General features: G+C 48.1%; 1 protein-coding gene across 10 annotated transcripts in view; it reads left to right on the forward strand.

Annotated features, from left to right (window-relative positions):
- The window catches only part of Synj2 (synaptojanin 2), a 98,220-nt gene that overhangs the window by 22,713 nt on the left and 49,636 nt on the right, over positions 1 to 25,871 (forward strand). For 9 of the 10 annotated variants that reach the window (XM_031355109.1, XM_031355112.1, XM_031355105.1 and 6 more), the window contains exons 2-4: positions 7,005 to 7,091; positions 16,503 to 16,773; positions 21,099 to 21,324. In XM_031355109.1, the coding sequence (XP_031210969.1) occupies positions 7,005 to 7,091; positions 16,503 to 16,773; positions 21,099 to 21,324 (584 nt within the window). Of the gene's footprint in view, positions 1 to 7,004; positions 7,092 to 7,856; positions 7,881 to 16,502; positions 16,774 to 21,098; positions 21,325 to 25,871 lie in introns of those variants that run through there. The other variant, XM_031355108.1, reaches the window with a different exon arrangement.

Genomic DNA, 25,871 nt, shown 5'->3' on the forward strand with positions numbered 1-25,871 from the left:
AGAGAGAGAGAGAGAGAGAGAGAGAGAGAGAGAGAGAGAGATGTGAGGAATCCTGAGGCCCAGCATGTGCTAGCAGGCACCACAGGTAGCCACAGGTCCTTTCTGCCAAAGGCAAGGGAAACAGCTCCTTTTTGGGGGGGGGGGACAGAAAATCCATTTCACAGGTTTCTGGGGAATGCTGGCTTTTATCTAACCACCAGAAATCCTCCTATAGCCCAGTATGAGCTAATTTCTGGATATATGGATTACTTGTGAGACCTAACAGGAGATAGGTTCAATGAAGTTGAATTGGGAAGAAAAGAGAGGTGCAGTGACTCCCAAGTCCATGAGCCTCACGTTTAAACAGAGGGCAAGAGGTTGGCATAACTAGGCAGTCCTGGTCAAGCTGCGGTCCAGCACTGTCTTAGGGTTTCTATTCCTGCACAAACATCATGACCAAGAAGCAAGCTGGGGAGGAAAGGGTTTATTCAGCTTACACTTCCACTTTACTGTTCATCACCAAAGCAGGTCAGGAAGCAGGAGCCGACACAGAGGCCATGGAGGGACGTTACTTACTGGCTTGCTTCCCCTGGCTTGCTCAGCTTGCTTTTATAGAACCCAAGACTACCAGCCCAGGAATGGTACCACCCACAATGGGCCCTCTTGCCCTTGATCACTAATTGAGAAAATGCCCTACAGCTGGATCTCATGGAGGCTCCTTTCTCTGTGATAACTCCAGCTTGTGTCAAGTTGACACAAAACCAGCCAGTCCAAGCGAATTTCTAAGCCATCATAAACAGTATCCTGGTCTGTCCTGTCAGTTTTCAAAACTGTGAGATTTCTTCCTGAGAGGTAAATTCCTCCTCTGGCTGACACTAGGATTTTTCCTTCCCCTCCTTCCACAGCATAAGATTCCTGATGTCTTAGGGTTTCTGTTGCTGTGAAAAGACATTATGATCACAAGCAATTCTTATAAAGAAAACCATTTAGTTGAGTTGGAGCTGGCTTACAGGTTCAAAAGTTTAGTCCATCATCATCATGGTGGGAAGCATGGTGGCCCTCAGGCAGACATGGTGTTAGAGAAGGAGCAGAAAGAGTTCTACATCTGGATCTGCAGGCAGCAGGAAAAGACTGTGAGCCACTAGACCTGGCTTGAGCTTCCTACCTCAAAGCTCACCTCCAGCGGCACACCTCCTCCAACAAAGCCACATGTACTCCATCAAGGCCACACCTCCTAATAGTGCCACTCCCTATAAGCCTATGAGGGCTGTTTTCTTTCAAACCATCCATACCTGGGGACATTCCAATCCCTTGGGGAGCATTACTTCAATAGTCTGGCAGCCAAAGGGAAGGGCATATTTCTCTCTAGAATACCTTCACTCTTGCTAAAACAATATGATGCCACTTTGCCTGATTGCCAGGATTGAGTGGGATAATATAAAGGGTGATGTGCCTATGGTTTCCTGGACTGAGACCCTAATTTCTCAAATACCTTACTTGCTGCAAGAATACCCCCAAACGCCAGCACTTAGCTGCAGGATCCATGATTGTCTAGTCAGGGGGCCTATGATTTCATTATATAGAACTGAGGCTACTTGGCTCATCCCTAAAAATAAATGCCCAGTCAAGAGATTCATTCATTGGGCTGTTTCTTAACCTTTGTGAGATCAGCTACCTCCTAGAGAGTCTGTTGAAAACTGAGGCTCCTACTCATAAATATTTACATACAATTTCAGCTATTGTATAGCTTCCCACAGCTATCCCTTGAAGTCACTGTGGCTGCCAGGGACATCTCCTGCCAGCCCAGGCTGGGAGCCCTGATGGTAATAAATTTCATGCAGAAGCTGAATGGCTGTTTTTTCACCAGGCCCCTTCTGGGCTTTGCCAAGCTCTGGCACCAGGCTCAATGGCTCTTCATTGTTTGCACAGTGTACACTCACAGATCGGCCCGGCTCTCTAAAGTGTGCTGTAACTCTGAGGTCAGTGCAGCACTTCTGAGGTCACTTAGGCACAGGGCAGAGTGAGTGGCACATTTTGATCAGCCGTTGCACATCTTCCCAGCAAATGACTTCTTGTCTGACACTGACAACAAGTGTCCTTAGGAAGTCTTATTTAATATCACTGTCTGTACATTTTGTTGGTGATTTTACATTTTTATTTTATACCTATTTTTAAAATTTTATGTATTATTGTTATGTGTATGGGTGCTTTCTCTCTCTCTCTCTCTCTCTCTCTCTCTCTCTCTCTCTCTCTCTCAGTGTGTGTGTGTGTGTGTGTGTGTGTGTGTGTGTGTGTGTGTATGTGTGTGTATGCCACATACATGGAAGCGGGAAGAGCCACTGGGTCCTCTAGAAAGAGTACCAGGCTGTTGTAAGATGCCATGTGGGTGTGGGGAATAGAACCCATGTCCTCAGGAAGAGCAGCCAGTGTTCGTAATTGCTGAGCCACCTATCCAGCTTATGTAGTCATTTACTTATTTTGTGTATCTGTGTGTGGGTATCACATGGAAGTCAGAGGACAGCCTGTAGACAGGTTCTCTTCTTCTACCATGTAGTTTACAGGGATTGAACTCACATTGTCAGGTTTGGAGGCAAGTGCCTTTACCCAGAGTCATCTTGCTGACCCCTGATTTCATACAAGGGCCACTTCATATGTCATGCCCCTTGGGGGACTGGAGAAATGGTTTAGCATTTCTGACTGTAGCCATCCTAGTGTCCTAAAGGGAGCAGCCACAGATGATGAGCTGGATATGAGGTAAATAAAGGGATATAGAAGTCCTGACTCAGAACTTCAGTGTATGTGATAAGGTCTAAACCCCCAAAGACATAGTGTTAATTTTTCAGCAGACACCTCCAATAAGGATGTTAAAACAGCAGGCTGTACTTACTAGGCCCAGCCTTGAGTTGTGGGATACCTAAAGGAAAAATCACCAAGAGGCCTAAATAAGTCAAGATAGATGGAGCCTTTATTTACCACAGGAAGGGCTGTCCTAGGCAAAACAGTGGGAAGCAGCCATACCTCCAATTTATTTGAGTTTTTAAAGGCAAAAAACCCACAATGTGACGTGCATAGAAAGGCAGCTGTTGACATCTGCAGCAGGCAAGCGTTTACAGAAGGGGAGAAATAGCAGTTAGTTGGACAGGCAGTTCTCATAAACTTGAGGTCAGGGACACATTGTATAGGAATTTATGGCTGGCCCAAAGACTAGTTTACTTTAGGCATTTATGGCTACATGATGAGAAACCAGTTTGACTGGGGTGGTTTTAGCACTTAAAGCATTCTTAGGAATATTTTTCTGAGATGGCACAGCTATAGTTCAGGGGCGTGCTTCTCTCTTCCCTAAATCTAAATAGTCCACCTTATAAACCTATGTTACAATTTAATTTACAAAAGATAATTCCTTGTAAAGAAGTTCTTCATTATGTTATTTTGTGCATGTGTATACATATATACATGACTCTGCATGTGTGTGCATATGCATGCGTATGTGTGTGTTTATGTGTGAGTGCCATGATGCACATGTAAAAGTCTGAAATCAACTTCCTGGAATTGTTTTGCTCCTTCTACCATCTGGGTCCCAGGGAATTGAGCTCAGGTCGTTGGGCTTGGTGGCATGTGCCCCTAACTGTTGAGCTGTCTCCCATAAGCTAATTCTTTAAGACGAGAAATCAGTAATCTGGCTTGTATTTTGATTCTTCCTACTTTGAGTAATCTTCAAACCTTGCTGTAAATTACAACCCGACTTGTAAATGTGACTTACAAGCAACAAAATCATTTATCTAGCCTTCATGAAGACACCTAACTGTAACTCTCCATCCTTAGACGCCCTGGCCTCTGTCTTTGTTGAGTGTGTTCTGTCTTTTCCCTAAGAAATTCTCTCTCTACATGCTTTATTAAGGCATGTGTTCTCCCTTAGCCTCACCTAACAAACTGCTTCAAACTTACTTTTCCTCGGGCCTGGTCAAGGATCTGGCTTTACCTGAGAGGCTTCAGGGGAGAGAACTTGGGCTATCGGAAGTTCTAGACCGAGTCTCCCTGCAGCCTGATACGGCTAAGGATATTATTGGCGATTTACCCATGTTGACAGCCCTTCATTTTGAAATGGCCTCCTGCCTCTGTCCTGCCTGCAGAGATGCAGGGTCTGTGTCTGACCTCACTGACACACAGGTTCAGATGTATAGCACACCAACCAGCAGCCCCTGGAACCCAAAAGGGTCTTATCTGGTAGGGATCACAGGTTCTGCCAAGTGAACCTGGTGGCTTCCCGCTGCCTCTCCGGGCCACCAGAGAGAGCACAGTTAGCAGGTGGCTCTGGGGCTGGGACCCGGTCCCAGGTGGCTCTGGTGCTGGGACCTGGTCCTGTGTTTCAAACCTATAAGGACAGTCGGTCTCATGGATGGATGCGTTTGTTAGAGGAACAGCCTGAGAGGGATAGGAAGCCCAGTCTGTGGAGCTTTTGAACTGTGGCATCAGGATGTGTCAACGAAAGCTAGGCTCGGGGATTATGGCTGACTGGATTTCTTCTTCAGAGGGCAGGAAGCCATGATGGCCAGATTGTTTGAAGCTTGTCTGCACTCAGGCTGGTGTGGGAGTGTGTCATATTCCCACCCCATCCCCACATCCCTCCATGCTTCATTCTGGGATCTCAGTTCTTCCCGGAGACTTCTCAACTCTGGGAGCCCTTCCCAGAGCATGGGAAGACAAACAGTAGTCATTTCTACCCCCACGTGAGCCATGATGCAGACACAGATGCAGCCAGCCCCCATCCTCTGCCCCTCAGGGGAGGCCTGGAGCTCTGGGACAAGAAAATGCCATCTTTATTTTCATCCTTTGCAACTGACAGCCCGAATTGCCCTCAGTTAGGAAGGGAGACACTAGACCAGTTTGTTACCCACACCCCTCATCTGTCACTGAGAGAAAAGACAATCACTTCTACCTCACAGGAAGTCCTGAAAGAGCTTTTGTTTCCCTTATTTAAAATTAAGTGGCTAGTAGGCCCCCTGCTAGGTTTTGTTTACTTGGCAATCTTACCACTGTTATTTTTGGCTTTTTTTAAGACAGGCTGATCTAGCACACCTGGCACTGAGGCACTTCTTGCTTCAGCTCCTAGGTGCTAGGATTTTTGGATGTGAGTCTTCATTCCTAGTTCAGATTTTGTCATTTAAAAACTATGCATGCTAATAGGGCCGATAGGATGGCTCAGCAAATAAAGGCACTCTGGCCACTAAGCCTGATTACCTGAGTTCAATCCCTAGGGCCTACTTAAAGGAGAGAAACACTCTTGTAAATTATCCTATGATGTCTACATATGCCCTGTGGCACACACCTCTCCCCACACAAATAAATATAAAATAAGTTTTTAAAAAATATACCATCAGTAATACTTATATATCGCTACATTATAACATTTGTGTGTGTGTGTGTGTGTGTGTGTGTGAGAGAGAGAGAGAGAGAGAGATGCTGGGGGTCAAACCAAGGGCCTTTTACCTGCTAGGCAAGCACCAAAGACCTTAAAATATTTTGCTAACTATGGGCTGGAGAGATGGCTGAGCAGTGTAGAGCACATGTTGCTCTTATAGCAACAGTTCCTAGCAGTTCCCAGCACCCACATGATGGTTTACAATCATCCATAACTTCAATCCCAGGGGATCCAATGCTCTCTCTGACCTCCGCTGGCACCAACCATACATGTGATGCAAATAACACACACATACATATATACAAGATGCACACAATAAAAAAGAAACCTAATTTTTTTTAATACTTTATTACCTAGAATCCAGTAAAATTGGTGTTCTCTGTCATCTTAGTTTGCTGTTGATTTTTTTTTTGGTGGGGGGAGGAGGGTTCAAAACAGGATTTCTCTGTGTAGCCCTGGCTGTCCTGGAACCCACACTGTAGGCCAGGCTGTCCTCGAACTCAGAGATCCACCTGCCTCTGCCTCCCAAGTGCTGGAATTAAAGGTATGTGCCACCACCGCCCGACTTTGCTGTTGATTTTTATACCAGCTTTATGGACATGTAATTCACATACCACACAGTTGATCTCAGAAAGTATATAGTTCCATGTTTAAGCATTTTAGTATTTACAGGGTTGTCTTAACCATCATCACAATCTAATTTTAAAGTATTTTGCCCCCTTTAAAAGAGACCATATTAAGACATGCTTCTCATCTACTCTCAGCCCCTGCCAATCATGAATCTGATCTCTGCCTCTCTACGTTCTATCCTGCTCTAGATATCCTATACACAGGGGCTCTTTGTGAGGTCTTTTGCAATTACTTTTTTTTTTTTTGGCCTAGTGTAGTGTTGTCACTACGATAAGGGTTTGTATATTGTTCTCAGTGCAGTTGAAACACTATGAGAAAGGGGCCCTAGGCCTGCTCCCACTCCTGAAGCTGCCTATGGCATCTCAGAAGGCTTTCCTATGCATCTTCATTCCCTCTTGCTCCTAAGCTAGGCTGGGCCTTTGCTTAGGCAGTAACATTGTTGCTAGTCACCCAGCAAGTAAAGTCTGCAGCTTGCCAAGAGACTCACTTGTCTCAGCGCTGAGTCACCCAACCCCTGTGCCCTGATAGCCCCTAGTAGAAGAAGTGTCTCGGGGATCTCCCAGATAGAGCTCCTGTGGCCAGCACCTAGGAAGAAAAGGCCTTGCATGTGGGTTGTAAGACCTCACCCTGTTCCAGTGCATGCATGTGAGGAAGAGTGATGTAACAGGCCAGACTCAAGGGGCCTCAGCACCTCTAGGGCTCTCCCCACCTTCTCCAGCTGCCCCACCCCCACTCGGTACCCAGGAAGCTTCCAGCATTTCCAGAGAACCAGCGTTCCGTGGGAAGGTCTAAATCCTTGCGTCTCTGTGATTCTCAGATCCTAAAACCTATACACATGGTGTCTGTGGGCCGAGCTATTGTCTGCGTTTCCTTTTTCACGTGGGTGAGAGCCAGATTGGCAAGCACAGTGTGAATGAACGAGCGTGAACGGAGCCACTTGCTTGCTGATGCCTCTCTGATGTGTTTTTCCCCCCAGCTCCGGAAGAGAAGGAAGTCATTAAAGGGCTGTATGGCAAGCTGACGGATGCCTATGGCTGCCTCGGGGAGCTGAGGTTGCAATCCGGTGAGTAACCATGGCTCAGCAGTCTGGCCTCCACGCCCACCGTGGGCAGTCCCTGGTGTTAGCCCGGGGCAGCCCGTCCAGCGAGTCCTGTTAGCCACTTTCATTTCTAAAGATGTTGCTCTGTATTTCGCAGCCTGTGCCTCCAAGGGGGAGGAGAGGGCGTGGGCAGGAACTTGATAGTCGCCAATCTGGGGCAGAGGAGGGCATGACTTCCAGCCCTGGATGTCAGGAAGTTTACCTGTGTTGTTGCTTTCCAGACCTAAGCTTTTCCAAGGTGGTCGGGGCTTCTGCTCTGGTGATGTGTGCCGTTTTCAGGCAACTGCCACCGTTTTAGGTGTGCCCGGTCGGTAGACTTGGACCAGGGCTTTAAACCATTGCCTGAAGCAGCATCAATGGACATCCTGGGTGTTATCAGAGAGGAAGGGCGGGTCTGGGGGTTGGTGACCAGGAGAGAAAGAAAAGCTGCGACACTCTGTGTGGGAGTGAGAGAGAGAAGGGAACTGTATCCAAATGGGTCTGACGACAGAGAGAACACACAGGAAGAAGTGGGCAGCTCTGCTTGCCCTGAGCCAGTGGCAGCTACCTCTGCAGGAGCTCGGCAGCCACCTTCTGCTTCCTCTCAGGGAGGAGAGCCTGCTTTAGGTCAGTCCCACCTATCATGAAAGACCAGGTTGTGTCCTCCAGTGGCCTTTCCAGCCAAGGCCAGGCAGGGCACAGGTCACATTCCTGATGGGAACGGCTGGGAAATTTCCAACTTCAGGCCTTGGGGGCTTCTCCAGAACTGAGCAGGTAAAACTTCTGTGCAGCACAGAGCCTCTGTTTGGACAGGGTTTCTGGGCTGGCCAAACAGCATTGATATGCTTGCCAATACTTTTCTAGGCCATTTCTGTGGTGGTGTGGGGTTTTTTTCCTACTAAATAGGATGATTACACCCCTCGTTTCCAAATCGGAAATGTTTAGGAAAAACATTTGGTATTCACATGACAGAATGAACTTAGTCGGTGCAGATGTTGTGCCAAAAGACTAGACACGGGTTAACATGTTCCGACTTTAGCACCAGCCGATGTGGTAACCCAGTTGACTCCCTGTTTACAAGAAAAGGAGAAAGGAAACAGGCTCAGAGATTCTCCAAACTTATGGTGAGGAGGTCAGCTGGGATGCAGAACAAACAAACCCAGCTGTCTGCAAACGCTTTGCCCTTTTCAGGAGGATGCGATCAGATAAGGGTGTGAGCTGGCCTTTCCCTCCGTGGAATCTTTCTGAGGTAATAGATCCAGGGAGCCCTGATCTTCCTCTGTGAGGGCTATGAGGATGGCAGCTTGCTCAGAGAGGTGATTCCTAGGCACTGTGTGGTAGTGGGAGGCTTTCAAGTTACTCTGCTCCCCAAGGAGGCAGGCTTGATTGCTATCCTTCTTGCATACAGAAGGGAAGGCCTGGAAGCTGCCCCACCCCTCTGCAGTCCCCTTTCCTCTGGTGTAACACCCTGGCACTTAGCATGGCTCAAAGTCCGATCTTAAAGGTACAGTTCTCAAAAAAAAAATTTTTTTTTTGAAATACAAGTAGATGATGCATTTATCCACGACAGGGACTTGGACCCCCAGAAGCAGGTTGTTTTCAGGTGGGACCTGGATCTTACACGTGTGTCATGCGGCATCACAGCTATCTCCTGTGTCTTGTGTTTGAGGGTTGGTGTCCTACAACAGGAAGAGTTACAGTTGATACCTTCAGTCTCTCACAGGACGGGGATTTTCCTGAGCTGTGAGCTGAGTCAGATACTGGGCATTGTTTCTGTGTAGGATGAGGAACAACCCAGAGACAACCCATGTCTGATCGAGCAGGGTTATCTGTGGGGTCCACAGAAGAGCAAGGGAGTAGGGTCCCAAAGCTGCCTCCAAGAGTCCTCTACAGAGCTGGCTGTAAGGCTCTCTGACCCTGAGGAGGAAGTTTGGTTTTTGAGTATGTTGGGGTTGTCTGGCCTCTTGTCAGCATGTTCTGGAAAGTGAGTTGGTGTCTGAAGTATGGGTGGGTTGGCCATTAAAGCCAAGTCTTTCCAACTTACCCTCTTCGGGTACGTTCAGGAAATGCTGGCTTTAACCCAATGTTGCTTACCCCTGTGTCTCCTGGACCTGTAACTCTGAGCTATTTTCCTCTGTGCTTTTCATCCTTGGGTATTTTGGGTGGTGCCCTATGGGGTGTGTCTTATGTTGCTTTTCCCTTGGTCTTTCAATTCAGTTAAGATTCACTCCTTTAAAAGAAGAACAGGCATTTGTGTTAGAAATCGAGAAACATAATAGGCTTCGGGAAAGCCCGGCCCCTCAGGAAGGGGCAGGAACCCCATGATTAGAGCAGACTGCTTATACACAATACAAAGCACAGAAATTAATATGCAGCAAAAAAGAACCCACCCCAGTGGTCCCAGGGGCTCAGTTCCTCCTTGGCCTCTCAAGACCTTTCTGTTTCCTTCAAGGGATGATTCAATCCCCAGTCTGTAATGAACTGTGTCTTCTGGAGTTTTGCGGTGCACAGCCTGTGCACCAGGCTTGCCAGCTCAGCAGCCCCACCCCCCCATACAGTTTTAAGAGTTCTTCATGAAGGAGTGAACATGATAGCTGTGAAATCTGTGGGCGCTCCTCATACTCAAGGAGGCTGGTCCCGTGATAGAGTGTGCCATGGGACGGTGGCCATCCTGATGCTAGGGAGAAGGAACCCGTGTCCTCCCACTCCTCCACTGCATCCTAAGAAGCTCTATTTGTTCCTTTCTTCTGTCTCTGCCACAGCTGGAGCGTGAAAACCAAAGGCCAGGCTGGTGGCTTCAGTCACTATACAGGCAGAGGTCACTGCAGAAGGAAATGTGTCTGGAGAGGACTGTCTGAATCACTAGCCTTTTGAGATTCAGGGTCCTCCGCGTTCTGTAGCAAGTCTTAAAACGGACTGGCCATTGCCAGTCTTTGAATAATTTATTTTAATACTCATACCCCGGAGTGTGTTGGCAAATACTTGGCATCCAGCTATGGGAGTAGGGACTCTGATATGTAGTGCCTGCCAATTTCTTCTGGGTAAATATGCTAGTCGAGGATCGTTTCCGGTTCCTCTGTGGTGTCAGATGGCACAGTGCACACGTCCTCTCAGGGGCCGAGGGCCCAGCCATAGTGCCTTACTGAGTGTACTGCTTCTGTGCTATGCAGATGGAAGGGAAAAGGAACTAAAGACCACACCACAGAGGCACACCGCATTTGGATCTGAGCCTGTTAGCTTTGGACTCTACTAAGTCCCTGGTGTGTTCCACTGTGAGGGCCAGAGAAGGTAAGGGGCTTGTCTGAGTTCCCCAGCAAGCCACAGGAGCAACATAGAATCCATGGCCCCAGCTAAGATTGACCTTTAACCTTGCCATAAGATCACCACTGGTTTTAGACCCCTGGATTTAGCCTCCGTTGACCACTCCTGAGACCTCGCTGAACCTAGATGACTTCTCTTTGCTTCTTGGTATTAGAAAACTGATCTTCTTGGAAGCAAAGCCCAGGTTCTATAGTCAAGGTGAGCCCCAGGAGAGGCCTCATATATATGAGGCAAGTGTACCCCATATCCCTCTGACCTTCTTTTGACCCATGATGTGTACCTGTGCGGCATTGCCAGCCCAGACCAAACTGAGAGATGCGCGAGAATTTTACCTACAGCAGTTTACTGTTGGACTTGTACCCCTCCTTAAAATCTACAGCACATGCAACATAACTAAGGGCTGCTGAGCAGGGCTGGGCAGGAGAGAACCAGGGCAGTGGGACTAGTCAGGCTCACCAGTGAACAGGGCCAGGTGAGGCCTTGCGGGAGAGATTGTGGCCTAAGGGTTCCACAGCTCCAGGCTCTTCTGTGGCCACAGCGGTGCACAGACCCGTGGGCTTCTATGAAGACCACTCCTAGCTCTGGGCTCTTTCTAGTAGCTGTTGGGTATGTGTTAGGAATGTGACCCTGGGTCTCGCCCACAGTCATCCTTCTTCGTTTTGTAAGTCACTTTTCTCATCCAGCATATGACCATGCTGTCCTGCTCTGGAGGGGATGAGCTAACTCCAGGGTGCCAAACAGTGGCAGTCTTCAAAGCATTGCTGTCAGTACTATTGAAGCCAGCCATGTCAGTGGCTCAGTACAACTTGTTTCTAAGTCAGGGGCTGCCTGTGTGTTTACTTTTCACCTAACTGAAGAACTTAATTGGATATCATCTCTCATCGTTAATAGTAATTTAGCTGATAAGTCACTTAAAATTCCTTTCTAGTAGCAACTCCGGATCTTGAAGAGTTGAGTGACATTTCTAAAATTAAACTTTCTATTCCCAACTATTTATTTATCAACACAGATAGTTTTGTACTGTGTTTACATCCACAAAAATGGAGAACAGAGGGACCGGAGAACTAGCTTAGTGATTAAGAGTGCATACTGCTGTTCCAGAGGATCTAGGTTCAGTTTCCAGAACCTACCTACATTAAATGGCTCACAACTGGCTGTAAATCTGACTTCAGGGGATCTGACACCTCTGGCTTCTGTGGACGGGGACACACACACACACACACACACACACACATTAAACCTTCATTATAATTAGAAATGGTGCAGTCTACTGTCGTTCCATCAATTGATAACATTTAGCATCCTGTTATAAAATGTCTTCACCACACATCTTTACATTTTATGTTAAAGGATTCCTTACCAAAATGTTTTGTTTCCTTTGAACTGCTTTATACTGTTTTGCCAGTCTGGTACTACAGATGACTGCAATGATAAATCGGAACCTGGTTAGGAAACTGGTTAATCGCTGCACCGTATAAGGAGATCCATGGAGAACTCAGGGCACAGATGTGCTGTGATAGGACTAGAGCCTGAGGGGTGGAGGGCGGAAGTGCATCAGAGGGCCCACCTGCTCAAGGAGAGCATCAGCATCCAATGGGCACTGATCATGCAGGATCCGACAGCTTGCCTTTAGAAAACTGTCAGTGCCTAGAATATGCTGCCAAATAGAATGCTACCAATCAGCTGGAAAAGTCCCTCTGCCCTACCCAGATAGAAGTTGTGGCCAGGCAAGGAGAGAGAAGCTCTTTAAGTACTAGTCCTCAGTGGCTTTTGTATCCTTCCACATTGGACCTCAGGAAGGTGGGAGCAGCTGCAGGTAGCGCCCTCTAGTGTTACAGCTTGTATGCAGGTCTTGGCAGTCGGGACGGGTTCATTCTACAAGTCTTAAAACTAGCCCTTCCCAGTGGCTGGTGTAGAAGCAGCTCGCAGGCCTTGAGCCTTTAGAGACTTGTCAACTCTTCCTGAAGCTGGCCCTGGAGCTCTTCCTGAGACTACAGTTTCTATTCTCAGACCCTTTCGAGCCTGTCCTTTGCTTACAGCCCTCCGTTCTCTTAGGCACTGTCTGCCATCTCTGCTATTCCTGCCCTGGCTACTCTTTCTGTCAGGTAGCTGGCCGCCTTGCCTCTTTTGCGACTTGGCTAGCTGCCAACTCAGCCACGGCTGCTGCTTCTTACTGTTCCCTAAGAAAAGCTATTTGTTGGGCTAGCGTGGCAACACCAAGGGCAGGCAGCACAGGTTGGTGTCTCTTGGCCCACTCATTAAGTTAGCCAGATTAACCAGCTTACTTAGTCAAGAAGGGGTATTTGGACCAATCAGGCTACACCTCACATATAAAGGTTTTTGTTTGCACCAATCACAGCACACTTTGCATATAAATGAAAGTGTGTTTGTACTGTCCCCCTTCGCACCTATCACAACAATTCCTTATGGAGGTCACTAGGAAAGAGCTCTTGTCTCTAGCTTGGTTAGAAGTGGCTGCAGTATCATTTATGATGCTTGTGTTAGCAAAATAAGCTTGCTATGGACACTTTCGAACAGTCCTGACTGAGGCTATCTATGTCCCCAAGAACCAGAGCCACAGCTGTGATTATTGTAGGTTTTTTTTAAAACTTTATTTATTTTTTAATTTATATATTTCAAGTGTTATCCCCTTACCCAATTTCCCCCTCTCCTGGAAATCCCCTATCCTACTCCCCCCTCTCCCCCTGCTTCTATGAGGATGTTTCCCCACCCACCCACCTACACTAGGGCATCTATCCAGCCTTCATAGGACCAAGGGCCTCTCTGCCCATTGATGGCTTAACAAGGCCATCCTCTGCTACATATGCGGCTGGAGCCATGTGTACTCCTTGGTTGGTGGCTTAGTCCCTGGGAGCTCTAGGGTGTCTGGTTGGTTGATATTGTTGTTCTTCCTATGGGGTTGCAAACCACTTCAACTCCTTCAGTCCTTTCTCTGATTCCTCCATTGGGGACCCCGCACTCAGTGCAATGGTTGGCTGTGAGCATCTGCCTCTGTATTTGTCAGGCTCTGTTAGGGTATCTCAGGAGACAGCTATATCGGGCTCCTTTCAGCAAGCACTTCTTAGCATCCACAATACTGTTGGAGTTTGGTGAGGTGTTTTTTTTAAGGCATCTGTGAAGTCTTCAAAACAGCTGGTGATGGCACAAGGGTAATCCACCAGCTGTTTGAATCTTCTTGCTCAAAGCAACAAAAAAGAGAGTCCAGCAGCTGCCAATTAGAGTCAGATTGCCCATGCCCACAGCCCTTACCTATTTATAGGAAAATAAATGTCAGGACTCTTACAAGAAAAACTTAAAAAAAAAACTTATTAGCGTTAATTATGATTTTTGAAAGATTTTTAACAGTGCTGAGCACCTGCCCAGTGCCTACGAGAGAACTAATCCCAACCCTCTGTTTCAATACTATGTTTAAGCTGTAGGTGAAAACTTGAAAAATGCATGTAGGTATGCATTTTTAAATAGGCAAAGAGTACTGCGTTGGTCTGTTTTGGACACCATAGCAAAGTTCCAGAGACAAGAGCAGTGGCTTACAAACATCACAAGAATCTGTTCTATAGTCCAAGAGCAAGGTGCCAAAAGGCCAGGAGCAGGCAGACCTCAGACAGAAAGGAAATGCCATGTAGTGTGCCACGGTCATGATTCAGCTCCCCTGGGACCCTTTTGTGTGGAATGACAATGGTGACCCTCAGCAGCAGTGTTGTTGGGCCCATTGGCACGGCTGCCTGTCAGCAGCATGGGGATTTCCAGATGTGGAGCCAGACTTAGCCTGAATAACATGCCCAAATGGTATAGCCAGACATTGCGTTCACATGATCCCAGTTCCCCTACTCAATCACCCCTGGCTTCTTAGCCTCCACTTGCCTCCCTTCCCCTCTCTATAAAATGGGCTGGCATTAGCGGGTATAGATACAACTAAGTCACTCTTTGTACGGTGCCTGTGTGTGAAGCATTGTCCTGTGTATCCACCTACTGGGTAGTTGGCTCTGCGGTACATTCTAAATGGTGGTTCTCATTTACCTGTACTTTCTGGAGCCCTGCCTCAGCTGAATGGCACCTTCCTGTGGTGACACCATCCCCTCTCATTCTCTATAAGCCCCCTCTCCCCTCCTCCTCCTCTCCTCCTTCATTGAGCTCCAAGCCCAAATCACAGGATGGATCCTGTCTCGGCCCTGCCAGGGACTTTGCTGGATACTGCTTTTCTCCAGCACTAAAACTCATCATCAGTTCAGGCAGCCAGGTGCCAAGGCTGTGGACAGTCTGCAGCCTTGAGGATGTCAGCCCGACTGAAACTCACCTGTCCTCCTGGGAAGAACTCAGCCCTCACTGCTTCAACAGCCCAACAGAACTCTCTGGTTCTTATGTGGTCTCAAAGTGGCTTCCTGGGGATGCACTGTTAAGCCAATATCTGGCCCTGTGGGCACCCTTCCTCCCTCACAGTGCATCAGCCAGCATGTGTGAGCCCTGGAGCTGCAGTCTCCCAGGGATGTGTGAAAAGGGCAGGCAGCCTGCTGGAGGTAGTGGATGGTGGGATTGCATGCCTTTGTGGTCTTTTACAAAAGTCAGAAGAGACAGAAGGACGGCAGACAGCATCACATCAGCCAGCGAGAGGCTGTTGGCCATTTGGAATAAACCTTGCTGGGACATATCCCTTCGACCTCAGCAGGGTGAGGAAAAGATCCTGATAGATCCAGGCCCATCACCTACTGGGACCATCTCTTGGGCCCTGTCTTTTGAAATGACACACAGCATTGCCACCACCCCTTGTTGCGGATAGTACCTTTAAGAAGTAGGGTACATGGAACAGAAAGGGAGCATTCAGCGACAGTGTGGCAGGGTCTTGGAGAAGGGTGTATTGGTCTCCTACACTGGAATTGGTTTAGGAAGTGTTCACACACAGGTACTGCCGGGAGATGATAGTGCACATTAAGTTCTTCCCCAGCTGCTGAGGGACATAGCTGGAATGAAAGCTACTGATTTTCTGTGCCCAGGGGCTGCTGGGAAGCCTTAGATACTGTACCTTGAAAAAGCAGGACCAGCTTCCTGGAGGAGGTGCTGCCCATGGACCTGAGGAGAGGCAGGAATTTACCCAATGAGGGAAGGAGAACTCACAGTATCCTAGAAAGTAGAAGGTTGGGACCCAAAGCTCTTCCTTCCACCCTGCCAGGAAAGAGGACGGAGGCTGGGAAGTCAGTTGGAAGGAGCCCTTTGTTGGGCAGATGGTAGTGGAAGCTTTATCCAAGTGGGAGGACGTCTCCCATAAAACTAGAGCGAGTGTAAGAATGTGTGGGACATCGAGGAGCAGCAGAACACAGCCCTGGAGAGCAGCTGCCTGGGAATAGTCCACATATGGGGCGGGGATACGATATGGGGCGGGGATACGATATGGGGCGGGGATACGATATGGGGCGGGGATACGATATGGGGCGGGGATACGATATGGGGCGGGGATACGATATGGGGCGGGGATACGATATGGGGCAAGCCTCACAGCAGAAAGGGCTTTCATTTCTTTCCTGGGGCTAAGTGAGAGCCACAGAGGGATCTGAGCAGGGGATGGCTGCTATCAGTGTTTGAGTAGGCTGTGCCTGCTATCGCTGTGAGGGAGCCCGGGCAGTGGGTGAGGGGTCGGGGTGGGGGAGAGCCAAGGAGGATGGATTGGAGGGTGTTGGGCGATGATTTGGAAGAGGGCTAAAAGGCTTGTGCTGGCAGTCTAGAAGGTAGATGGCTGGAACCCAGAGCCTTTCCTTTCATCCTCTCAGGATGGAGCTAAGGCCAAGAGGTGAGCTAGGAAGAGAGAGAGCTGGGGTGGCAAAGCCTTTACATCAGAATCACCTTAGGGTATATTAGAGCACAGCCTATTTTTCTGGGGTGAGGAAGATGGGCGTGGCTCCAGTGCTTCTGCCTGGGGTACAGGCTGGGTAGCTGGGCAGACTACCCTAGGCCTAGGGGACGGGAGTTAGAAAGGCCCCTCCCGTTAGGGTCAGGCTTTACTCTGGGATGCAGTCTGCTCAGGATCCATAATTCTTCATCTTTTCTGTCTGATGTCCCTTCCAGGTGGCGTCCCCTTGAGCTTCCTGGTGTTGGTGACAGGCTGCATGTCAGTGGGCAGAATTCCAGATGCAGAGATCTACAAAATCACCGCCACTGAGTTCTACCCACTGCAGGAAGAGACCAAGGAAGAGGACCGCCTGCCTGCCTTGAAGAAGATTCTGAGCTCAGGGGTGTTCTATTTCGCATGGCCCAATGACGGCGCCTGCTTTGATCTGACCATCAGGGCTCAGAAACAGGGTGATGACTGCTCTGAATGGGGGACCTCCTTCTTCTGGTAAATAAGGGACAGGGGTCACAGAGGGCAACACCTGAGCCATTGCCTTCCATCTTGCCTAGGGTTGTGGGTCAGCTGTGGCATGGCATTGAGAACCACGCTTCTGCATTCTGTACAGTGAGCGAAGGCATCTAACCCAGCATCCCTACCCTGTGGGCTTAGCTCCAGAAACGTATTTATGTGGTCCCAGGCAGGTCTAGAAAAGAAACTGTTCCCTGAGTAGAGTGTTGGGGCTTCACCTGCTCAGGTCTCTAGAGTGATGCTCTCCTCAAACTCGATGGGCAATGAAAGAAACAGGCAGCATCAATGTGATGGGAATCCTGCTGCTGTATCCAAGCAAATTTGTCTTTTAAGACTTTGGTCCAGCAGTACCCCGTGGAGCCACACCAGTTTCCCAGATAGACACGGGCACAGAGACTTGTTTTTGTCCTTCCTTGGTACCTGCCTAGTGGCAATTGCCCGCAGGAACCAGTAAAGTTTCCCATGGTAGGGTAAGGGTCCTTTCTGTAGGGCTTCAGCTCTCTATTCTAAATTCATCACTTCTGTTGAGACATGAACCCTCATTACATTCCCACATTCATCCCTAACCCCCTGCCTTGACATTCTCCTGGGTACTCTTCAGTTTATGTGGTTTGTTTTAGACACTGAAATCCTTGTTGCAATGCATGCTCTAGGGCAGCAGGTGGGCACGAGGTCTAAGACTCCTCCTACATTTCTAACCAGCTGCCCAGGTGGGCTGCAGACCAACAGTTCGTTGAAGATGCCTGGTGCTTGCTGTACTTTCTGCAATATCTGATTATTGTTTGGGGACCAGCATGTGTCTTAGCTTTGTCACACATACTCCTGAAGCTGTGTACCAAGGCTAGGAAGGTCGTAGGCAGGGGTTCTGAAGCCACTTTAAAGCGGGATATTTGTGAACACAAAAGAGGATGTGGCATTCTGTGGAAGCAGTGAGCCCTGCCATGCCAGCTCTTTTATAACTGCTCTCCCATTGACTGCAGAAGATATGAGGTAACTCAGGGTCAGGAAGGTAAGGAAGTGGAACAGAGAGGGCTTGGAGGAGGGAAGGCCCCATTGTATCCCATGTAGTGGATGCTAGACTAGGTTTGGATTTGGGAAAAGGAAGCTATCTGTGGAACGCACCAGGCAGGTAGGTACCCAGCCAGGGTCCCTGTTGAGACCCATGAAACTGACCACATCTGAGTCATCAGGCAGCGTGGCCACAGCCAGATCACCCAACCCATTGTACTGTGCTGAGGTCTGGAAGCCATGGCAGGAGGCAGAGGGAGCCCATGTAGGATGCAGCTGGTGAGCATGAGAAAGAGGACAGCGTCAGGGTCATCCCTCCTCAGAGGCTGTCACATGCTACCGCTCTGGGAGCCTGGCTTGAAGCACAAAGCTGTTATTCCTTATAGATTTGGATCTCTTCTTCCTGGATCTGAACTGCCCTCCCCAGAGTCCGTTAAGTAAATCGATCAGAGCTGTCCAGTTGACAGAGGCTCCTCCCATGCCCACAGTGTCATGGTGACGTGACCAGCAGACCATTTAATATATGTTACTAAAGGAGTTCATTGTCTGAAGTTCAGAGAGCGGTACTGAAGCAGCCTGTCTGTGAGGTCTTCCTTCCTGGCCCGTTTCACACGTAGCAGCACTGCACCTGTGAGAACCCAGTGGGTGGGCAGCATCCCATGGCTGGGTGGGGATGGTGGGGTGGTGGTGGGTGGCAGTGGGTACATTCCCAGAAGCTTGTCCGAGAGCAAGGGTTTTGAGAAGCCTAGATCCTCCCCTTGCATACATCCCCAGGGATCTGAGCTCAAGGGCAGGAATCAGCTTCTTTTTTAAACAAATAGGCCATTGTGATCTAGATTCGTTCCAGATCTTAGTAAGAGAAAATTCCCTGGTGGCCAGCTGCAGGCTGGCCCTGTTGGAGCCTCCTGCGGGGAGGCTGACTGGTGGGGGATGGGAGGATAACATGGCCCCGTGCAACTGTACGGCTTTCATCTAGGAAGGCTGAGGCTGGAGTATGGCAGTGATGGAGGACTCATCTAGCATGAAGAAAGCCCAGAAGTTTATCCCTAGTCCTACAGTCAGTCAGCCAACAAAACCATCAATAAAATAAAACTTAGATTCAGGCTTTAGAACTGCACAACTGCAATTGCCAGCCCTGTGGTCTCGGGCAAGCATCTTACTTCTTTGTGTCTCAATTTTATAAATGGGATTTCTGTTAATAATGACCCCTTCACATGGGGTCGCTGCAGAGATGGGTTAAACTAGCCCACGCCAACGTTTTAGGAATGGTGCTTTGTGTACTTTTGCATGTGGCCTGTTTTAAACTATTGCTATCATCATGGATTCCAGAGCCCGGAATAATCTGCAGGGTGTGGAGAGGAAATGATTACTGGAGCTTATGTCAATTTTATTTTCATCTAATCCCTTTTTACTTTATACTCACTTCACTGTATGTGTGTGCGTGTGTGTGTAACTACATGAGCGTATGCATATTTAATACAATTTTTATGTAATTTATTCTTGCCTTTTATTATTACTTAATCAAAACTTAAGTAGGTTTGTTTGTTTACTTATTTTTTTAAGGATTTATTTTATTTTATGTGTATGAGTACACTGTAGCTGTGCAGATGGCCATGAGCCATCATGTGTGTGGTTGCTGTTGATCTCAGGACCTCTGCCAGCCCCGCTCCCTCCAGTCCAGCTCTGCTCCGGCCCACTTGTTCCAGTGTAATTTACTGCAGCTGTCTTCAGACGCACCAGAAGAGGGTGTCAGATCTCATTACAGGTGGTTGTGAGCCACCATGTGGTTGCTAGGATCCGAACTTAGGACCTTTGGAAGAGCAGTCAGTGCTCTTACCCACTGAGCCATCTCGCCAGCCCCTACTTACGTTTTTTTGAGACAGGTTTTCTTGGTGTAGCTCTGGTTGTCCTGGAATTCAATCTGTAGACCAGGCTGGCCTCTAACTCAGAGATCTACCTGCTTCTACCTCCTGAACGCTGGGATTAAAGGTGTATGCAGTACCACCAAGCTAAAACATGAGCATTTTTAAAAGATTGATTTTTAATTATGCATGTGCCTGTGTGCGTGTGTGTCTGTGTGTGGATATGTGCACATGAGCACAATTGCCCACAGAGGCCAGAAGAAGAGGGGATTGGGAGTCTCGGAGCTGGAATTACAGGTGGCTGTGGGTTTTCTCACACGTACACCAAAGCAGCACAAGCCCTTTACCTACTGAGCGGGGTCTCCGGACCCAATGATAAATTTTTTATTTTAGTAAAAAATTATGGCAGACACAGGTCTCCATAAGGCTTCCTTTCCAGCTGGGTGCCCTCGGGTCCTTGCTGTCATCTGTAAGGAAAGGACTTCTGGCCCCTCCTTCCTGTTATACATCATACTGGCCCTGACTTTTAGAGTCTCGGAAGCCCAGGACTTTCTGAATCTATATGTCCCATCTGCAGGGCCCACCGGAAGAGCAGTCAGTGTTTGGCTCTGTTGAGTGATAATTCTTCCTGGGAGACGTGACAAAACATCTCTTAGATAAGAACTTACAGCAACCAGAAACCATGACACTGCCAAAGTACAACTGGATGACAAAAAAAAACAAAAACAAACAAAAAAAAAAACACCGAGCTTTTTGGGGTTGTTTACAGGAGTGTGGGTTAGAGTTTACTTAGAGAGGCATGAACAACTCAAAGGCAGCTGCATTATAGGACGCCTGCCTCAGTGTGGGTGAGAACTTAGGAATGCTACAGCCTTATAACTCCCTGCAATACTTGCAGGGAGGTCACAGGTCAGAGTCTCCTTTCCTTGGCTGTCCTTGCTGATTGTATAACCTTAAGATGAGAAGGGGCCTTATGATCTATTATGTTTCAGGGACCTCCTGAGATTTGTGAATTGTTGACTCCTGGAATTTTTTTTTTTTTTTCTCCCCGAGACAGGGTTTCTCTGAATAGCCCTGACTGTCCTGGAACTCACTCTGTAGGACCAGGCTGGCCTCAAACTCAGAAATCCGCCTGCCTCTACCTCTCAAGTGCTGGGATTAAAGGCATGTACCACCACTACCTTGCTTACTCCTGAAATCTTAAGGAGCGTCTGTTGAGAACTTTCTGAGTTTTAAAGAGCCTCCCTCAGAACTTTCTGAGTCATTCTAAGTTCCCCTCCAGGATAAAATGTTTCCATTGGGGTGGAATCGCATGTAACAGCTTATGGGCCTATGAGCATTGGGCCTATGGGAAGTTCCTTAGTACTTGGCTCTGGGTACAACATTTGTAGAGCCTGGTAGGGTGACCCAAAGGTGTCACCTGCTGTTTTGCAGGAACCAGCTATTGCATGTGCCTCTGCGGCAGCACCAGGTGAGCTGCCATGACTGGCTGCTGAAAGTCATTTGTGGGGTGGTGACCATCCGCACAGTATATGCCTCCCACAAGCAGGCCAAGGCCTGTCTCATCTCTCGCATCAGCTGTGAACGTGCAGGTGCTCGCTTCCTCACCCGTGGTGTGAACGACGATGGCCACGTGTCCAACTTTGTGGAGACAGAGCAAGTAAGTACCAAGGCCCACCCCTGACCCAGAGGGACTCGGAGTATCAGTGTATCTTACAGATTCGTGTTTTCTACCATGCGTCTCAGAGGCTCTGATGTGTGTGAGCAGGTTTTTGACTGTGGCTTCTGCCTGGATGTGCAAAATTAGAGGAGAGTTTGGAACTTGCCACTGGCTTTGTATGGTCTGTCTTTTTGTTTCAAGGCGCATTCTGAAAAGACAGTGTTTACTTAGGTGTCTATGTGTGCATGGATGCATTTGAAAGCCTGAGGAGCTCTAACTGAATGTAGAGCTCACCAATCTGACAAGGAATGGCTGTCCCTCAAGCCCTAGAGGTACTCGAGCCTCTACAGGATTACCAGCACGTGCCTCTTAATAGGGTGGCTTTGACATAGGAACTCTGGCTTGAACTCAGGTCTTCAGACTTCTATGGAAAGCCCTTTACCAACTGAACCATCTCCCTAGCCCTTCTAATGAATTTTAAGCAAAAGGACCCAAGAAAGCACATCATAGCTGTAAAGAGGTGCCACCTGCACCAGGAGCAGCTGACAAACCAATAGAGGTTGAAAATCTCTTTAGGACAAATAAAGAATTCAATAGAATAATGGGAGAAGAAACTTAGTTTAGCCTGGCGGTGGTGGCGCACGCCTTTAATCCCAGCGCTTGGGAGGCAGAGGCAGGCAGATTTCTGAGTTCGAGGCCAGCCTGGTCTACAGAGTTCCAGGACAGCCAGGGCTACACAGAGAAACCCTGTCTCAAAAAAACAAAAATAAAAGAAACTTAGTTTAAAAAAAAAAAAAAACTACATCAGCTACATCAGCTAAAGCTTCATTCTGGAAGCATGTTAGTGCCTGGGAATGTGACCGTATGTGACAGCAGTTGCTGTCAGCTCCTATGGAGAAGAGCCATCTGTATGTAATACCTCGTTGGGTTCTTTCCTGGCGTCTGCTCTCATCCTGGATGTTAAAGTCCTAACCTCTTGAAAGACGCTGTCTCGCATCTGTTGTTTTTTTGCCCTGACTTGCTCCCTGAAGGGTAGTGCCACCTTGCAGAAAAGCAGGTGGGATCAGCTGCGAGGATGGAAAGCTCCAGGGAGCACAGGCCTGAGTCCTCTCTGGGCCACAGGCACCCTGTGCGTTCCTGCAGGCGCAGCTTGGCAGGCACTGTGGGGCTGTCAGAGACACCTTCCAGGGCACCTGTTGAATTCAGCGTACGTGTGTGCATCTCCCCCCCGCCCCCGGCACATGTGAACCTCTGCATGCTCAGTCAATGATGGCTCACACCCATGTGGGGGTCCAGTTTGCAGGAACACTGTCACCTCTCAGAGGTGCAAAGATGGAGGCTCCTCGTGGGAGTCAGAGGGAAGTTTGGAGCAGGAGCCCTCAAAAGATCTGTGGGTAAAATTACTATCTTAGGGGAGGGTTGTCCTCCTGGATGTTGACAAGACTATTAAATAACTATTGGTTGAAAAAAAGAGAATGCGGGGCAGTGGTGGCGCACGCCTTTTATCCCAACACTTAGGAGGTAGAGGCAGGTAGATTTCTGAGTTCAAGGCCAGCCTGGTCTACAGAGTGAGTTCCAGGACAGCCAGGGCTATACAGAGAAACCCTGTCTCAAAAACAAACAAGAAAAAAAAAAAAAGAAAGAAAGAAAGAAAAAGAAAAAGGAAAGAATACTTACTCCCATGGTGAAAGCCATTTTCATTTTTCCTGCTCATGTCTGCATGGTAACAAAGACTTTCAAGGCTGTGTCCATCTTCTTTACCTCAACACCTTTATCTGGTATCACTCCCCCTCCCCCTCAGTATGTTCTGGTCTGGGACAGAGTTCTGGTGTTTTTGTTTTGCTGGTCATGAGCAAGACAAGACATCATAGGTAGAAAGCAATGTTGATATTGCATGGCATCCACAAAGCCTGAATGTGGTACCAGAACGAGATTCCAGAGATGATCTTTGGGTCTGGAAGGACTCCTGAGCCCAGTCTGAGGGAAGACGGCCATTTATTTGGTCCTGGTGGTGGTAATCCCCAAACGTTTAGAATGTTTAGTTTGGAAACGCTATGGTCTTTTACCGTACCTTACAAAGCAGGTCTTTAGGGTAACAACTGCCCTGTCCTGTAAGATGGACCATTTGAGAGGGCAAACTGTGACTGCTGTAATAAAGCACCGTATACTGGGTGGTTCAAACAACAGGCATTTGTTCTCCTAGTTCTGGAGGCTGGCCGGCTAAGATCAAGGTCAAAGGCCCATCCATAGTCTCTTGAAAAATCCCTCTGGGAGGATCCGTCCTTGCTTCTCCCAGCTTCTGTAGTTCCTGTGTGGCTCACAGGGCATCATCCAGGCTCATTCATACCGGATCAGAGGGCTCACACAGCTTCCTCCAGGGTGGGCTCGCTTATCCAGCTATAAGAACAGAGGTCCTCTATCCAAACAAGGTCACAACTGGAGATGCAAGAGGTTAGGACTTTAACGTAGTTTCTGGAAGGGACATGGTTGAACCCATAAACATTAGGGTGTAAGTGCATAAACCCATCATAAGGGGCCATGCTTTGACGGCAGGGAAGTGTCCCTGTGATATGTGTTTGTTTCCCTAACACTGGCCAGCATTCCCTCAGGCTGGGGCTTTTGCTCTGGTTACAGCATGCAGTGTACCTGGTGACTCGTAGGTCCTGTTTCCCTTCTTACTTGTTACTTTCAAGATCAAGACCCCTACCCCGCATCTCCCAAACCTCCACTTAGGGGCAGCCCACCCAAGTCGGCCTTAGAGATAAGAACAACCTACCCACACTCTCGGGGATGTACAGCTAGCTTCAGTCTGCTTCCTGTTGCTGTCACACAGTACCTCATCTTGGATATGTTATAAAGAAAAGAGATTTATTTTTGGCTCATAATTCTAGTCTAACATCAAGAGCCCACATCTAGCGCTGGCCCTGCTGACCAAGTCCTGAGATTCGGGTCATCATATGGTTAAGTGCTAAGTAGCACACAGGAAGCCTGGCCAAAGTGGCTTCTATTTGGAAACTCATTCCTAAAATAAACCAATAATCCATTAATTTAATGAAGGCAATTGCTAATCACCACTTGATGATGGGATTACATTTCAACGTGCTTTTAAGAGTGACAAGCTATAGAGGCTTGCTGCTTTCTGAGTGCTTGGGGTTGGAAGAGGGATTTCTTGGCTCCCATAAACCTTTGTGGTCTTCCCAATTTGTATTTTTAAAAATCCCCTTTTCGCCGGGCTGTGGTGGCACACGCCTTTAATCCCAGCACTTGGGAGGCAGAGGCAGGCGGATTTCTGAGTTCGAGGCCAGCCTGGTCTACAAAGTGAGCTCCAGGACAGCCAGGGCTATACAGAGAAACCCTGTCTCGAAAAATCAAAAAAAAAAAAAAAAAAAAAAAAAAAAAAAAAAAAAAAATCCCCTTTTCGTCTTCTGGGACACATGGGTGTTTCTATAAACTTGTCACTGACCTTGCTCCCTGAAGCAATCACTGTTAATGGGCAGACACTCCCATCTTCTGTCCACCAGAATAACAGGTAGCTGGGAGGGCATAACTTAACCCCATCAGGCTGTTTTCACCAGACATAGGACTGGGCATGAGGGATGTATAACCTCAGTGCAGTTCTTTGTTGAACATGTATAGTTGAAGCTGCTAATGACAACTGAAAAGCAAGCTATTGGGCTTGTAGGCAGAGTCCACTCGTGGGCCTGTTAGTCCACGAGTGCCTACACTAATTCTAATTAGTCCTCTAATTCTCAAGACCATAGTTTTGCCATGCCCAAGTCGGGTTCCCGTCTGTAGTAGCATAGGATTTCTTTCTCCCTCTGGCATGCAGGTATTGTACAGTGTGTGTGGGGTGTGTGTGTGTGTGTGTGTGTGTGTGTGTGTGTGTACATATGTGTGTGTACATGTCTATACATATGTTTTGTGTTCATACTTCTGTATGGCATGTGTATGTATATGTTATAGATGTTGTATGTTTAAGTCCATACAACTTGTGCGTATCTGATGTTTGTACATTTCTGTATTGTATGTGCATTGTGTATTTGTTATGTGTGTTGTACACTTGAGTGTGTGCTTGCACTTATGTGGTGTGTCCACACATGTAGATGCAGGTACACTGTGTGTCTATGTGGTAGATGCCTCTTGAGCTTCTTAGGGGGGTGCCTGGACTCCTTTTTCAGCTTAGCTGTGAGTCATACTCAGTGGGCTCTATCTGCTTCAGTGATTCAACTCTGCAGAAAAATAAACCTCACAGATCCTCAGCCTGTCAGCAAAAGGGTGCATGATAAATATTTGGCTCTTGACAATCAGGCCACCACCTAACCATGGGAGGTTGGATTGACTCTGCGTGTCCTCCTAAGGGTGCCTGTGTTTGTAAACACTGCATTTGGAAGCAGAAGCCTGGAAGAGCTTTTCCTGTGGCATCTCTTCTTTTTCTAGTCCTGTTCCCATTCTTAACCCTCCATGAAAGAAGCTGTTGGAGGTGGTGCTCCTGGCTATGCAGTACCAGGCCCGCTGTGGCGTCAGCACTGGGTTCCTGCTTGCTTTCC

This window comes from Mastomys coucha, unplaced genomic scaffold (genome assembly GCF_008632895.1).
Source record: "Mastomys coucha isolate ucsf_1 unplaced genomic scaffold, UCSF_Mcou_1 pScaffold5, whole genome shotgun sequence".
Taxonomy (NCBI): Eukaryota; Metazoa; Chordata; class Mammalia; order Rodentia; family Muridae; genus Mastomys; species Mastomys coucha.